A 13,219-nucleotide genomic window follows, 5' to 3' on the forward strand; every position below is an offset into this window, starting at 1 on the left:
AGAAAAATAGAATGTGTTGAGCGGTCTCACAACCCCAATACACACAGAGGGTTCTGTTGGGCCAGACTCCTTCACAAAGGCAAATGTGAACAACTGAACACGAAGTATCAGTATTTTTCGCACGCGTTCACTACGACACGCGCACAGCTACCGTATGGCTTCCACCAGTCAGTTTAAGGGTCCCAGACGAGTCGACTTCAGCCTCAGCGCCATCGAGAGGGCCAGAGTACGGCAGCCGAAGACTCCCACTCGTCCCCTCCGGCGTGTCGATAGTGATGTTGAACCTACCCTCCTCCGTCGCCCAGTCAACGCCGAACCATCCAAGCGGCGTTTCGAACCCACCCTCGGCGCAGGGCAGTCCGGACGTGTGCGGAGCGACGGACCACGTCTGGCCTTGCGGCGAAGTGACCTGCAGGCCGAGGACGTAGAAGGTCAGTGCTGATGTAGGCCCGGAGCTCCATCCGTGCGCATGGCTGGTGTACGAGGGGTCGTAGTTGTAGCCTTGGTACGAGCGGTAGCTGGGGCGCACACGCATGAGGATGTGAGCTCCTTGTGAAGAGTTGATGCTGGCGTACTAGAGCGACCCGTTGCCGGTGTATCCCTCGAGCAGCGTCGATTGCACGCTGATGGGCGTGTACAGCATGTATCCCCACTCCCGGTGAAGCAGGTCCATGGCCCGTGCGTCGTTGCCCGCTACAAAATGTGCTTGCAGCTATCATACGCGGTGAGTACCCAATATGCTAACTCGGCTCCGATCATCTCACCTCGAATCCGCTGATGAATGGTGCGACAGTGTCGGGCAGCTCGGGGGCGATCGACCCATACACGCCCCAGTTCTTCGTCAGCCCGTCACTAATGGACGCGACCTGCTCCGCCGTCTCCGTGATATTGAAGAAGATGGCAAGTGAGTTCGCATCCTGCGGGCAGAGCGTCGACGTGAGGTTGTCGCGGTACATCCCCTCGTCTTCCAACCAGAACGCGTCACTGAACGTAGTCTTGAGGGCCGAAGCGTTCGCAGCATACACGTTCGCCAGTACAGTGTCGTTCAGCCAGGTTGCAAGGTCGATGCTATCGGTCAGGACCTGCACAGCAACACACGTAAGCTGCCCAGCACTCAGATCAGCCCTCATGGCAACCCCTCACCTTGTAATAAATCGCATTCGCCTCCGAGTTGAACCCACCCTGCCCCTGCCTGCCCCAATCTCTCAGCCCGGTGACGTTCAGCAGCCCATTGCTCTGCACCTTGCTCGTCAAGTACGCCACCGCCTTGGTGTAGTTGCTCCACGTATCCTCGAGCCACTCGTAGTCGCCCGAGTAGAGGAAATAGTTGTACGTCCCGATGAGCGTCCAGCCGTGGTACGTGTCGCTGCCCTGCTGGCTGAGCGGCGGGCCCGACTCGGGCAACGCGCCGGTCTCGGGGTTGAGTGCGGCGAACATAGTGGAGAGCGCGTTGCGCGTCGGGAGGAGGTCGTTGGTCGAAACGAATTGGGTGGGCACGGCGATGCCCATATCACCTGTGCTCGAGTTAGTAATATCACTGCAGACCGCCAAGGGGTAGTTGCACCTGGCCAGACGGCGCTATGCAAGTAGTCAGTACAGACTCGGAGTGGACGTGCGAGCTATTATATTACTCACCGATCTCGTTTGGCACCATCTACGATAATGGGACCTGCTATACCGAGCGTGGCGTTGTTCGCCCAACCTAGTCGCCTTCAATTTAATTTTCAATCGCACACACTCAAGATACTAGCAAGCATACCTGGCGACGGGACAATCGGGACTTGTCGTCCTGTGTCCAATGGCACTGTGCCGGTCTGCACCGTGTAGGCACCAGAGTACCACAACTGTAACCAGTTTTCAGTAGCCACTCGGAACTCGAATGACAGCAAACTAACCCTGGTGAGGAAGTTCTGGTCGACATAGTCTGGGTCTGAAGCAAAGAAGTAGCCAGAGTAGTTCCTCATGTCCTCCACATGAGGCATAAACGAAATCTCGCACGAGACATTCGATATGGACACCGCACTATCCGATGTAGACGCAATGGTGAGGAAACGGTAGCCTCCCCTCAGCTGGGCAGCAGGCTGTGTCCATATGCCAGTCTCGAGGGGCGCCGAGACGTGGAGGACGCCGTCGTAGGACATGTTCGCGGATGGGTAGGACGAGTCGTCTGAGTTGAACGGACTGATGAAGAGCGGCGACTCTGTGAAGGAGAGCGTGATAGAGGAACCATCGGAGACTTCGTCGAAGTTGAGGTACACCCATCCCCCGACCTAAGAGGGCATTCAGGCATTGTGGGTCGCTCAAGATACACTACTCACCTCGTAACCGAAATCAAGTGTCACATAAGAGGCAGTCCCGCTCAAAGTCGCGCTACCCTCAGACAACAGGTTAGCCGCTCCCGTGATATTGCCACCAGTCTCGCGAACATAACGAGCGTGGACAGTCCTAGACGGCGGCGCGAAGTTGAACGTGTCCCACGGACCGCTCGGTGCCGTTCCCAGAGCAGGTGCCGTCAACAGCAGCAGACCCAGCACTCGTCCCAGTGCCATCGTGGACCGGCAGTGAGTTCCCCACCTCTCTCGTCATCCTGAGCCTTATAGCTCGCCGTCGTCATCCTGCATAAGTCATGCAACCCATGACATCGAGACGAAGCGGTGGCCCGGATCGCTGCAAAAAATCAACGGCCCGCCAGCCTTTAGCTTTTGGTCATTCGAGCGCAGGACCGGTCAGCAGTTCCCGTAACGTTCGCGAGTGTGAAGAACGGTAGATGTGTGCTTGTAGGTGGTCGTAACGGACGTGTATGTCCGCTGACGCACTGTTGGCCGTGGAAAGCCTCATCGGGGTCAGCTGCTCAGCGTGGGTTCCGGGATATTTCATGTTTTTGATGGCTGATGGTCACGGGCAAAGACGCGGTCAAGAGACCGCTACCCGCAAGAAATCCATGGAGGCTGCGCATCTTGCGAAGTATGCAGAACGTATCACGATGCACTGCAGCATTTTTGTGCATGCCCTGCGTACCACGGCGTTCAATAGCGACAGCGAGTCACATACTATGTCCATTCTTCAGGCTTCATCTCTCCACCACGACAGTGTGATTTCCGCCAGGCAGCTCGAAGGCTTCCGAGCTATCTTCGCCAACCTCGACACCATCCACATAGACCGTCCCAGTGATCGGCAGCTTCACGGTGCCGCTGGTCCCTTCTGGCGTCGAGATGGTAATATTGAATCCACTCGCGGCGGAGGTCCAGTCAACGCCGAACCAGCCAAGCGTAGTGCTATACCCACCCTGGGCCGACGGCAGTCCCGATGTATGCGGCGCGACGGACCACGTCTGACCCAAGGGCGAGGTGACGGTCAGGCCGAGGACGTAGAACGTGAGTGCGGAGGTGGGGCCGGTGCTCCAGCCGTGCGAGTGGCTGATGAAGGTCGGGTCGTATGCGTAGCCATCGTAGGACCGGTAGCTATCAGCGTATTGGTCAACAGCAGTCCTGTGGGTGCGGATGTGCGTGGGGTGTGGGACTCACTACAGGGATCCGTTGGACGTGTACCCTTCGAGGAACGTGGAGTGCACGCTGATGTTGGTGCTGAGCATGTATCCCCATTCCAGTCGGATAAGATCAAGCGCGCGCTCGTCGTTGCCAGACGCGAAGTGGGCGGAGACCTTCATGAAAGTCAGCACGTTCCTTTGTGGCTATACCAGATCCTACGAGTCACTCGCCTCGAAGCCACCAATGAACGGCGCTACGTTATCCGGAAGCTCAGGCGAAACCGCGCCATACTCGTTCCAATACTGCGTAAGACCTTCACTGATCCTGGATGCCTGGTCTGCGGAGGTCGTGAGGTTGAACAGCACCGCAACCGCGTTGCCGTCCTGCGGGTATAGTGTGGACGTCTTGTTGTCACGGTACATTCCGACGTCGTCGTCCCAGAACGCGTCGTTGAACCCCGCCTTCAGCTTCGTTGCATTCGCGGAGTAGGCGTCCGCGAGGTCAGTGTCGTTGAGCCATGTCGCGAGCTGCGCGCTGTTCAAGAGTGCCTGTCACCCGCTCAGCACATCTCGAGAATAGACGGCTTCGACACTCACCTGGTAGTAAATCGCGTTCGCCTCCGAGTTATATCCTCCCATCCACAGCCTCCCCCAGTCCCCAGTCCCCGTCACATACAATAACCCCGTCTCGTCCACCTTCGCCGCCAGGTACTCCATAGCCTTCGTGTAATTTCCCCACAGCTCCTCGATAAACTCAAGGTCGCCCGAGTACAAGTAATAGTTGTACGTCCCAATGAGCGTCCACGCCGCGTACGTATCACTGCCCTGCTCGCTCAACGGCGGCCCGGAGTACGGCAGCTCGCCCGCGGCGGTCATGAGCGAGAAGATAGTCGCGATGGAGTTCCTACCGGGGAGAAGGTCGTACGTGGAGACGAACTGGGTAGGCACGGCGATATCCATGTCGCCGAGCCAGATCGCGCTAAAAATGAGCTAGGATGAGGGGTATGGGTTTCTGAGGGAGGGCGGGTGCGTACCGTCCGCGTTTGGCCCCATCTATGATGACGGGGCTGGCAATGCCAGCGGTGGCGTTGTTATACCAGCCTACATGCATTCAATCTCTGCAAAGGGGATGTTGAGGTTTGGGCTTACCAGGTGAACCCAAGGGAGGGTCGACGCGTCCAGTGTCCGCTGCGATTGTCGCCGTCTGCACGGTATAAGCGCCCGAGTACCAGACCTACCAAGAGCGCCGTGAGTCGGGGCCAATCGAAGCAGGACATATGCGACCGACCTTCGTCAACAAGTCTTCGTCATCTGATCCTGCGTCTAAGGCGAAGAAGTACCCAGTGTAATTCCGCAGGTCCTCCCAATGCGGCATGAACGAGATCGCGCAAGAGACGTTAGAGATAGTGACAGGGTCGTTTGAGGTTGAGACGACTGTCAGGTAGCGGAAGCCTCCCCTCAGACGATAGTCCGGTGCCGTCCAGAGCCCAGTTTCGAGTGGTGCAGTGAGTGGAAGAACGCCGTCGTATGACATGCTAGCGTCTTGGACAGCAGTATCATCAGAGGTGAGGGGACTGATGTACAACGGGGACTCGGTGAAGGAGAGCGCCAGTGACGACAACGAAGTCGCATTGTCGACAGTCAACGACACAATCCCTCCGACCTGAAGAAGCACTAGTCAGACGTAACAACTTTGTTATGTTAAGGATGAACAGCCTGCGCACCTCGTAGCCAAAGTCCAGAGTCACGTACGATCCATCGCCCACCAGAGTAGCGCTGCCTGTGTTGTTAGCAAGGTTGTCCGCGTTTTCCACAGTACCGGTGACACCATATACTGTGCGCGCGTATACCGCCTTGCTCTCCGGTGCAAGGTTGAACGCGTCCCACGGCCCACTAGGCGTAGTGCCCGAGACGCATAATCCCGCTACCAAGAGCACCAAAGCATACGAGGCGGCCATTCTGGGATCGCGTACATGAGATGATATACGCACTCCGTTTTATACGCGGCTCGTAAGAATGCGGGAAGCCTGAGAGTAACGGGAAGTCTCCGCAGAGGCGTGCGTTGGGGATCACGCGGCTGGGTCCGCGGACCGTAGGGTGCGCTGATCGGTCGCAGGTAAAGGTGGACATTGCGCTATATTTTATGTGCTTTGAAGATCCTGTGGACCGGGATTACACCGCCGGGGTGACAAAGGTTCTTGAGAGCGAATCAACGCATGGACAATAAGTATCTAGGGAGGCTTGTTGTTATGTCAAGCGGACGATCAACACGTATTGACATGCATGCTACTCACCAGATATTGGCATACTATCCCGAAGATTGAACCCACAACGAGTGAGCTCTCCTGCGCTTGAAGCACAACATGGTCACTTGAGCTCAGACTTCCAAAGCTATGTAGCCCACGTCGATTCCATGGAGGAGCAGCATCGGCGTCGTTCAGGTCGTTCGATTGACGTGCATGTTGATACGGTACTATGTGTGGGCTCCAGCACGTTTCGGATGCTCGGGGTGGCTACACACGGGATGCAGGACCGCACAATACAGTTTTGTGCTGCCGAACTTTTGCAGCGGTAGGTTGTGATGGTAGGAGGACTCTTGAGACGGGCGCCTACGCGGTGTTTGGCCCTGAACGGCGTGTCACCATGTCACCAACAAGTCCTCCGACTCCCAGTCCCGTCGCTGCATGCACTGTACCGCACACCCTCTCTATCATATTGCACCTCATCCCGACCCTGGCGACAAACCAAGCACAACCCGTCACGACGGGTTCATCTTGTATACCGCCGGCCTGTGAAAACGTCGAGACTCAGCGCGAGCATAGCAGTCTAGAACTCAACGCACCATTTCCTCCGGGAACTCGACGAGTACCACACTCATCCCGACTGCGGACAAAGAGACATCGGACGCGCTACCATCAGATACAACGGGAAGGACTGTCAAAACTGTTCCACCTTCAGTAAAGAACAGCATCTGCTACGACACGTACGCAAACCAGTCACAGGCGACCTCGTACAGCTTCCACGAGTACTCGCCTAGACGTAGCTCTCTTGCGCAGCACCGACTCCGCTGTTTCTACGTACCGGCGAATCCTATTCTCTCAACCATGGCTGCTCGACAACGTCCTATATTCCGGCTGCTGCTCATTGGACTGGTGTTCCACCTGGTATACATCGGTACAGTGTTTGACTGTTATTTCACGAGCCCAGTCGTCTATGGTATGCGGAAGTTCAAGCTCAACCATGGGGAGGCCAAGCGGTTGGTACTCATCGTCGGTGCGTGTCTTAATCGATACTAGTTGACACCGCTCTGACTGGATTTTAGCGGACGGTCTGCGGGCAGACCTTGCCTTAGCGCAGAATCCCTTTCCATCAATTCCATCTGCGCCAGAGTTTGCTGCGCCTTACCTTCGCTCCATCATCGAGTCGAGAGGCGCGTTCGGCATCTCGCACACGCATGTCCCTACGGAGAGTCGGCCTGGACACGTCGCATTGATCGGTAGGACTTCATGCTCGAAGATTACAGGCTGGGGGAAGCTTAGGATGATGTATAGGCGGCATGTACGAGGATGTGTCTGCGGTAACGAAAGTAATGAAATATGTTCACTAGCATATCGTCATCATACTGAGCAGTGCGCTAGGGATGGAAGACAAATCCAGTAAACGACCTTTCATTTCACCCTCACTGCCAGCTCTGAGAGTACGGACGTCCATCAGGTTGACTTCGACTCTGTCTTCAATCAATCGAGCCATACGTTCTCATTTGGGTCTCCAGACATCTTGCCCATGTTTGCGCGGGGCGCGACGCCAGGAAAGGTAGACATGTGGTGCTATGATGAGGATGAGGAGGACTTCACGAAAGGTATGCTGTTTTCGGTCACGATGAAGGTATTGAGCCCTCAGCTAGACAAACTATAGATGCGACAGCACTAGACGTATGGGTGCTCGAACACCTGCGGACGTTGTTCCACAACGCTACCGCGGATCCAAGCCTCGATGCCACCCTCCATCAGGGCCAGACCGTGTTCTTCCTCCACCTGCTTGGCCTCGACACTACCGGTCACTCCTACCGACCACATTCTCCAGTGAGAACTCACAGTGATGTATATCCCTCGAGTACCTACTGACCCATCGTTCACAGGAATACATGGCTAACATCCAAGTAGTCGACGAGATCGTGCACCAAGTGGAGCAACTCTTCATCGACTTCTACAAAGACTCCGAGACCGCGTTCGTATTCACCGCCGACCACGGCATGTCCACCATCGGGAATCACGGCGATGGACGTGAGTACATTCACGCTGCATCCTCTTCTCTTTCGAGGCTCACTCACCCTTGACCCTCTTTTCAGACCCTGACAATACCCGCACCCCGCTCGTCGCGTGGGGCAAAGGCGTACGCGGGCCACTTCCAGACAGCTCGCCTTCCTCGCACGACGACTACTCCGCCCCGTGGCGCCTAGGCCACCTATTGCGGCGCGACGTCGAGCAGGCCGACGTGGCCGCGCTCATGGCTGCGCTCGTTGGCGTGCACTGGCCTGTGAACTCTGTTGGTGTCCTGCCGGACGTCGACCCCGCGCGTCCAGGATACCTGAGTCCCGACGGGGGAGAGCGGACGTTGGCGGAGGCGGCGCTCGTGAATGCGAGAGTGGTGTTGGAGCATTATCGCGTGAAGCATGGTGGGTGGTTAGTCAACCTGTTTGTCGTTTCGTTGACAATGCTGTGTTAGAGCTGGAGGAGGCGCATACACTGATCTATAAGCCGTTTCCGTACTTCGCTAGCTCTCCTTCGGACGATCCTGGAGTCGAACACCTGAGAAGCATTGAGCTCCTGATCGACCAAGGAAAATACACAGACGCGAGAGCCATAGCGAAGGAGCTCATACGAGCCACGCTGGACGGCCTGCGGTACCTCGAGACGTGTGCACTACTTCGTTTACCACTTTGCAACCTAGCCCGCTTACGCTGTCGTGTCTAGGTACGACCGCACGCTCGTCCGGGGCATCGTTTTGGCTGCGTACCTCGGCTGGATCGCCTTCGGCGCAGTGTCCATATTCCTGACTCCAGATACATCAACGAATGGGGCACGAAGACAATCTGTTGTCCTGGATGCGACTGCGTTGACGTCCTTGGTGACGTTCTGGGCGGCGTTCGCAAAGCAACGTTCTCCCTGGACGTTCTACCTGTACATCTGCTTTCCGGTCTACTTCTGGCACCAGGCGTTGTTTAGGGCGAAGGACCCGCTCCGACGGTACCTCAGAAACTCGAACAATTGTGTCTCGGACGTCCTCCGACTGTCGGTCAGAGGACTTGCCGTCGTTCTAGCGCTACAGAGCATGGTGGTAAGTCATATACCTATTGGCTTTCCTCAGTGAATGACCGTCATCGAAGATCGGCTACACTCGCCGCGAGGTCTGGAGCGCCGGATTCCTCGTAATTGGTGTGCTATGGCCTGTGCTCTTCACGCCAAAAGGTCTCTGGTCGAAGCATACGGTGTTGCTGTTTGGGTGGTCCGCTGCGTGCTTGACCACGGCGGTGTTCCCCATGCTCAGCGTGGATAAGCAAGAAGATCTGCGCGCCATGTCAGTCCATTTCATGTGTGCTTCGGACGTGAGGTAACACATGCGTTCCAGAACCGCCGCGGCGATAGGTATGCTCGCAGCTGGCGTCGTGGCTATACTCAAAGTGCGGGTGGACCCCAAAGAAGAACTGCGCTTCAAATTCGCACTTGCAACTCAGGTACGCCAGATCCGTCTTGCGTTAGTCTTATGTTGATGAATGGCACAGTGCCTGTTCATCGCTGCGAGCCTCCTGGTCACGATCAGTTCTGCGCGTAGCCTACGCGCAAAGGCGGGTCTGCCCCCACTGAACCAGACGCTCGGCTGGGCGATCTTCCGTCGGTGTCTCCATCTTGTCGTAATGTTTCTTTTGACTAATCAAGAACAGTGGTCGCATCTGCGTTCCCCTTTTTCTTCAGGTTCCGAAGTCTCCCTGCTCTCGCACGGCTGATGATGTTTTTCCTCGCGTTTTCCGTCTGCTTTGTCATATTGTCGATCAGCGTCGAGGGCCTCTTTTACTTCGCATTCTCGGCTACGCTCCTCCTATGGGTAGAGGTGGAGGCTGCTGTGCGGACGACTCAGGTTGCGGTCGATGGTAATGATGACGGTCACACGGTGAAGCTGTCCGCTTACAGGCCGCGGGTGGACGACTTCAGGATAGCGGTGTTCTTCCTGTTCTTCGTACAGGTGGCGTTCTTCGGCACGGGAAAGTGAGTTGTATACCAGAATGGACATGCGCGTTGAGAGCTGATTGGCCTACCAGTGTTGCGTCGATATCGTGAGCCCGATGGCCAGATGCCTGAGGACGAGACTGACCGGTTCTGCAGGTCCTTCTACCTTGAACCTGTTTACCGCCTAGTCCCGGTCTTCAATCCGTTCTTGATGGCCGTTCTACTGGTACGTCCTCGTACCGAACCATCTCGTTGGCTTCAAGCTGAAATTCGGGCGCCAGATATACAAGATCATCGCACCGTATATCATCTTAGCGATGTGTCTCCATCTGCTGAACACTCGCCTGCGTCTGCCTCCTTTCAGTCTTTTCTTGGTTGCGTTGACGCTCACAGATGGTGAGGACATTCCGGTCTCGCTGACTTCCGGCTGACGCGCGATGGTAGTGATGACGATGACGTTCTTCTTCAACGTCACCGACACTGGTGAGTGCAAAAGTCTTACGGTGGCCTAGCACACTGACCGGGATGTACATAGGCTCGTGGCTGGAGATCGGCCAGTCTATCACGTTCTTCGTCATCAGCTCCTTGCTGCTCGTCTGGGCAGCGGGTACGTGCGCGGTGGGGGAGCTGCTCATGGCAGATAGCGATAACTCCGAACGGACCACGGGCAAGATAGACTGACCGCGAGCGTTCTCTCTGTCTGAGCACTTGTGCGGAGCGTGCCGCGGAGAATTTTCTCAAAATCAACTATAGTTGCTTTGGGTAATAGCGTCCACTCTCTTGTAGAAGATGGCTGAAGGGATCTGAGCAGAGCGTATGAAAGGTGACGCACTTTACCTTGCATGTAACCTCCCAAGCGCAAGACTTTGCCTACGACATGGTTCGCGGCAGTCGCTCTGACATGATTACAGTATGACACCCAAGCTACTTACTAGTGATTGTGGATTGCGTAAAGCATATTCATTCCTCGACTATCTGTTAGCATGGGTGCATTATGATTGGCAAGCTTAAAATGGGGTACCTACTAGTGGTGTGCAAGAAGATCGCTCGCCGACTGACGGGTATTACTGATCTTACGCGCACCCCTCGGGGTTGCGACTTGCGAAGTTGCGAACGCGTGAACCGAGCCCGGCACATGTAGTGATTACATCACCTGATCGCGTTCACGTTCACCGCATTGTCGGACTCACAGCGCCCTGCAGTCGCAGTGACAACCGCTGTTTCCACGGCCTGCTACGTGTCTCTCTAACTCAGTCCTACACTCACTCTCGAGGTCTGGAAAAAAGCTATCTTCCAACACACTGCATGCGATTGCCTAGCTTTAGATATGCCCCTCTCGAGCATTCCTCAGGAGCTATTGGACAACATATTTGAGCAGCTTTCGCCGTACAGATGCTCCAAAGTGATTGTAGAGCCGGACAGTTTGACCTCCCAGAAGGCCCTTGCTAGATGCACACGCGTGTGTCGCGCTCTACACGAGCCGGCTGCGAGAGTCCTTTGGAGACAACAGCATCTGAATTACGTCCTTCGTGCAATCCTGTCGAACGACAGTGCTGTCGGACGGCCTGGCGGATTGGTCGATGTCGATAAACTCAGTGCGCATGGAACGACAGGAGCTCGCTCGCATAATCGTCCCTTTGGCTACGTAAGTCTTATGTTGCTACCAGACTTCATCGCATTTCTGGCTCATCATCGTACGAAGATATTCTTAACGCGGCCCCTCACTGCGCACGAATGGTCGCGATTCGAACATTACGCCCGATTTGTCCGCGTCCTTTACTACTTGTCCACGGACACGATCGATCCCTCTGTCTTCTTTATCCTCCAGCAGCAAGCACGAGGCAGGCCGCTCTTCCCCAATATCCGGGAGTTACAATGGTTGCATGCGACGCCCGAGTTGCTGTGCATAGTCACGCCTGCTGTTTGCATTCTGCGCCTTCCGAAAGACTACGGTCCAGCGCATAGGAGTGATCTGGAAGCATCTGGGGGCCGCATGCCGCGGCGCGCATTCCAGCAAATCCTTCCTCACGTACTGCATTGCCTCCCAGGACTCCAGGAACTCGAGCTTCCACCAGTCGCCCATGAGGCCTTTTGGTCTTCTTTCACATCGACACCCGGCAGTCCCTGCTTCATCGGCCAGAGCATCCGCACCCTCCATATCTGCGAGTCGGGTCGTGACCTCTTGACAGCTGCTCTCCCGGCCCTTTCGACAATGACGGAGCTCACGGAGCTCAGGATCAAACTCACTGACGTGAGCGCGGGATCTGACTTTGACGCGTATGCGTACGATCGCTGGGACACATCATACATCCATACCTTTGCGCGACTAAAGCATCTGTGGATTGATGCCTTGACCGTGCACACGATGGCAAGCATGGTCAAAGCGATCGACGCCCCCCACGTTGAGATCATGGAACTCTCCTGCTTGTGTACGCCGATTGCAGGCCACGACACCCGTATAGGAGAGTCGCTCCATACGGCCTTTGATCTATTGCGTCGCCGAAATGCAGCGTCCATCTGGAAACTCCACCTTTCGTTCCGTCACCTCGACTTACCTCTGCTTCCCACTGCCGGGCTTGCGGTTAACGCACCATTCCCCTCCTTGACAAGTCCATTACTCGAGCTTCGTCGCCTCCGTGCCATTGAGATATCCCAAGAACGGAGGGATCATCTGGAGGTGTCCCTGAACGCCCCTGCTATCGTATCAGCTTGGCCGACGTTGCGGACCCTCTCCCTCCTAGGACAGTATGCGACCCCCAGGTTTCTCCAAGCGGTCGCACGTACATGCTCTCATATCGAGAGTCTGACGGTCTTCACATTAACGTGGGACTTTCTCGATCCCGCGAAGCTCGCTGCTAGCCATTTCTATTGCGTAGACCCTGCTGGTACCGGCTTGAACACAGGCGCGTCTGCGCTCCGCTGCCTACGCATCGACGGTACCTTCAAAGTTCGGGAGTCTGGTCCCATCCGAGCAATCGCTTCCTTTCTGGACTCGCTCTTTCCAAGGCTTGACATAGATAGGTGTGTGGCGCCGAGGGATGATGGTAAGTCCGAAGACCCAGGGAGCTGGCCTGACATCATGGGGGAAGTGGCCAAGTTGCAGCTCGCACGACAGCGGAACATGAGGTGCTCGTGAAGTGAGTGTCTTGTGCTGGTCAGCTATCCTGAGCTCATATCATGTCATGTTGTAGGAAGGAAGATGCTGAATGCGCCATGCCGCATTTACATCTGGTGTTATCGATGTACGACAAACATTTGGTAGATCCAAAAGACTGTACTATACAAGGTCGATGGTTGATTATACAGCGATCCACGCACGCAGAAACCTTCGACTGTACATCCGATGGTTCTGCCAACTCTCGGCTTCAGCCCAACCTGACGCCGCAAAGAATACAATTCCCATCGACGGCCCGGGAGTTCCAGCCAGACCCTTGATGAGCCCCAATACGAGTTATCGAAGGGACCGAAGGAGATGATTGTATGAGTGCAGACAACATTGGTCCCTAGG

The 13,219-nt window shown here is 55.8% G+C and overlaps 4 protein-coding genes across 4 annotated transcripts; 2 read left to right on the forward strand and 2 right to left on the reverse strand.

Annotated features, from left to right (window-relative positions):
• B0H18DRAFT_1041229 (Six-hairpin glycosidase) lies at positions 1-2,884 on the reverse strand. The gene is made up of 9 exons (XM_048030576.1): positions 2,319-2,884; positions 1,896-2,270; positions 1,760-1,844; positions 1,636-1,702; positions 1,565-1,578; positions 1,144-1,514; positions 765-1,082; positions 576-712; positions 1-518 (listed from the first exon to the last, which is right to left on the reverse strand). The coding sequence occupies exons 1-9, from the start codon at positions 2,547-2,549 to the stop codon at positions 131-133; spliced, it is 1,986 nt and encodes a 661-aa protein (XP_047887177.1). The 5' UTR covers positions 2,550-2,884; the 3' UTR covers positions 1-130.
• B0H18DRAFT_939840 (Six-hairpin glycosidase-like protein) lies at positions 2,885-5,498 on the reverse strand. Its single transcript, XM_048041866.1, has 8 exons — positions 5,212-5,498; positions 4,776-5,150; positions 4,637-4,721; positions 4,522-4,588; positions 4,079-4,466; positions 3,719-4,036; positions 3,525-3,661; positions 2,885-3,461 (listed from the first exon to the last, which is right to left on the reverse strand). Exons 1-8 carry the CDS (start codon positions 5,443-5,445, stop codon positions 3,071-3,073), a joined length of 1,995 nt encoding a protein of 664 aa, XP_047887178.1. The 5' UTR covers positions 5,446-5,498; the 3' UTR covers positions 2,885-3,070.
• A 1,093-nt stretch (positions 5,499-6,591) lies between these two features.
• On the forward strand, positions 6,592-10,392 carry B0H18DRAFT_885825 (Phosphatidylinositolglycan class N-domain-containing protein; the record flags this gene model as incomplete). Its single annotated transcript, XM_048041086.1, has 19 exons — positions 6,592-6,760; positions 6,810-6,983; positions 7,039-7,073; positions 7,126-7,143; positions 7,202-7,346; positions 7,403-7,569; positions 7,626-7,770; positions 7,836-8,162; positions 8,213-8,402; positions 8,461-8,824; positions 8,874-9,081; positions 9,133-9,221; positions 9,270-9,378; positions 9,429-9,750; positions 9,804-9,818; positions 9,868-9,937; positions 9,993-10,107; positions 10,156-10,194; positions 10,247-10,392. The coding sequence occupies 19 exons, from the start codon at positions 6,592-6,594 to the stop codon at positions 10,390-10,392; spliced, it is 2,847 nt and encodes a 948-aa protein (XP_047887179.1).
• A 530-nt stretch (positions 10,393-10,922) lies between these two features.
• Positions 10,923-13,218, forward strand: B0H18DRAFT_94473 (uncharacterized protein). The gene is made up of 3 exons (XM_048041895.1): positions 10,923-11,356; positions 11,414-12,848; positions 12,903-13,218. The coding sequence occupies exons 1-2, from the start codon at positions 11,039-11,041 to the stop codon at positions 12,845-12,847; spliced, it is 1,752 nt and encodes a 583-aa protein (XP_047887180.1). The 5' UTR covers positions 10,923-11,038; the 3' UTR covers position 12,848; positions 12,903-13,218.
• The last annotated feature ends 1 nt before the right edge of the window (position 13,219 follows it).

This window comes from Fomitopsis serialis (genome assembly GCF_022376445.1).
Source record: "Fomitopsis serialis strain Sig1Antser10 chromosome Unknown B0H18scaffold_135, whole genome shotgun sequence".
Lineage (NCBI taxonomy): Eukaryota > Fungi > Basidiomycota > Agaricomycetes > Polyporales > Fomitopsidaceae > Fomitopsis > Fomitopsis serialis.

Bases quoted from the DNA above. Each gene is read 5' to 3' on its own strand.
- B0H18DRAFT_939840 (XM_048041866.1), bottom strand. From the start codon at position 5,445: ATGGCCGCCTCGTATGCTTTGGTGCTCTTGGTAGCGGGATTATGCGTC. The intron at 5,151-5,211 runs GTGCGCAGGCTG...GTGCTTCTTCAG, and splicing joins CTCTGGACTTTGGCTACGAG to GTCGGAGGGATTGTGTCGTT. The intron at 4,589-4,636 runs GTAAGCCCAAAC...GAATGCATGTAG, and splicing joins CCCTCCCTTGGGTTCACCTG to GCTGGTATAACAACGCCACC.
- B0H18DRAFT_94473 (XM_048041895.1), top strand. From the start codon at position 11,039: ATGCCCCTCTCGAGCATTCCTCAGGAGCTATTGGACAACATATTTGAG. The intron at 11,357-11,413 runs GTAAGTCTTATG...CATCGTACGAAG, and splicing joins ATAATCGTCCCTTTGGCTAC to ATATTCTTAACGCGGCCCCT.
- B0H18DRAFT_1041229 (XM_048030576.1), bottom strand. From the start codon at position 2,549: ATGGCACTGGGACGAGTGCTGGGTCTGCTGCTGTTGACGGCACCTGCT. The intron at 2,271-2,318 runs GTGAGTAGTGTA...ATGCCCTCTTAG, and splicing joins CACTTGATTTCGGTTACGAG to GTCGGGGGATGGGTGTACCT. The intron at 713-764 runs GTGAGATGATCG...CGCGTATGATAG, and splicing joins CATTCATCAGCGGATTCGAG to CTGCAAGCACATTTTGTAGC.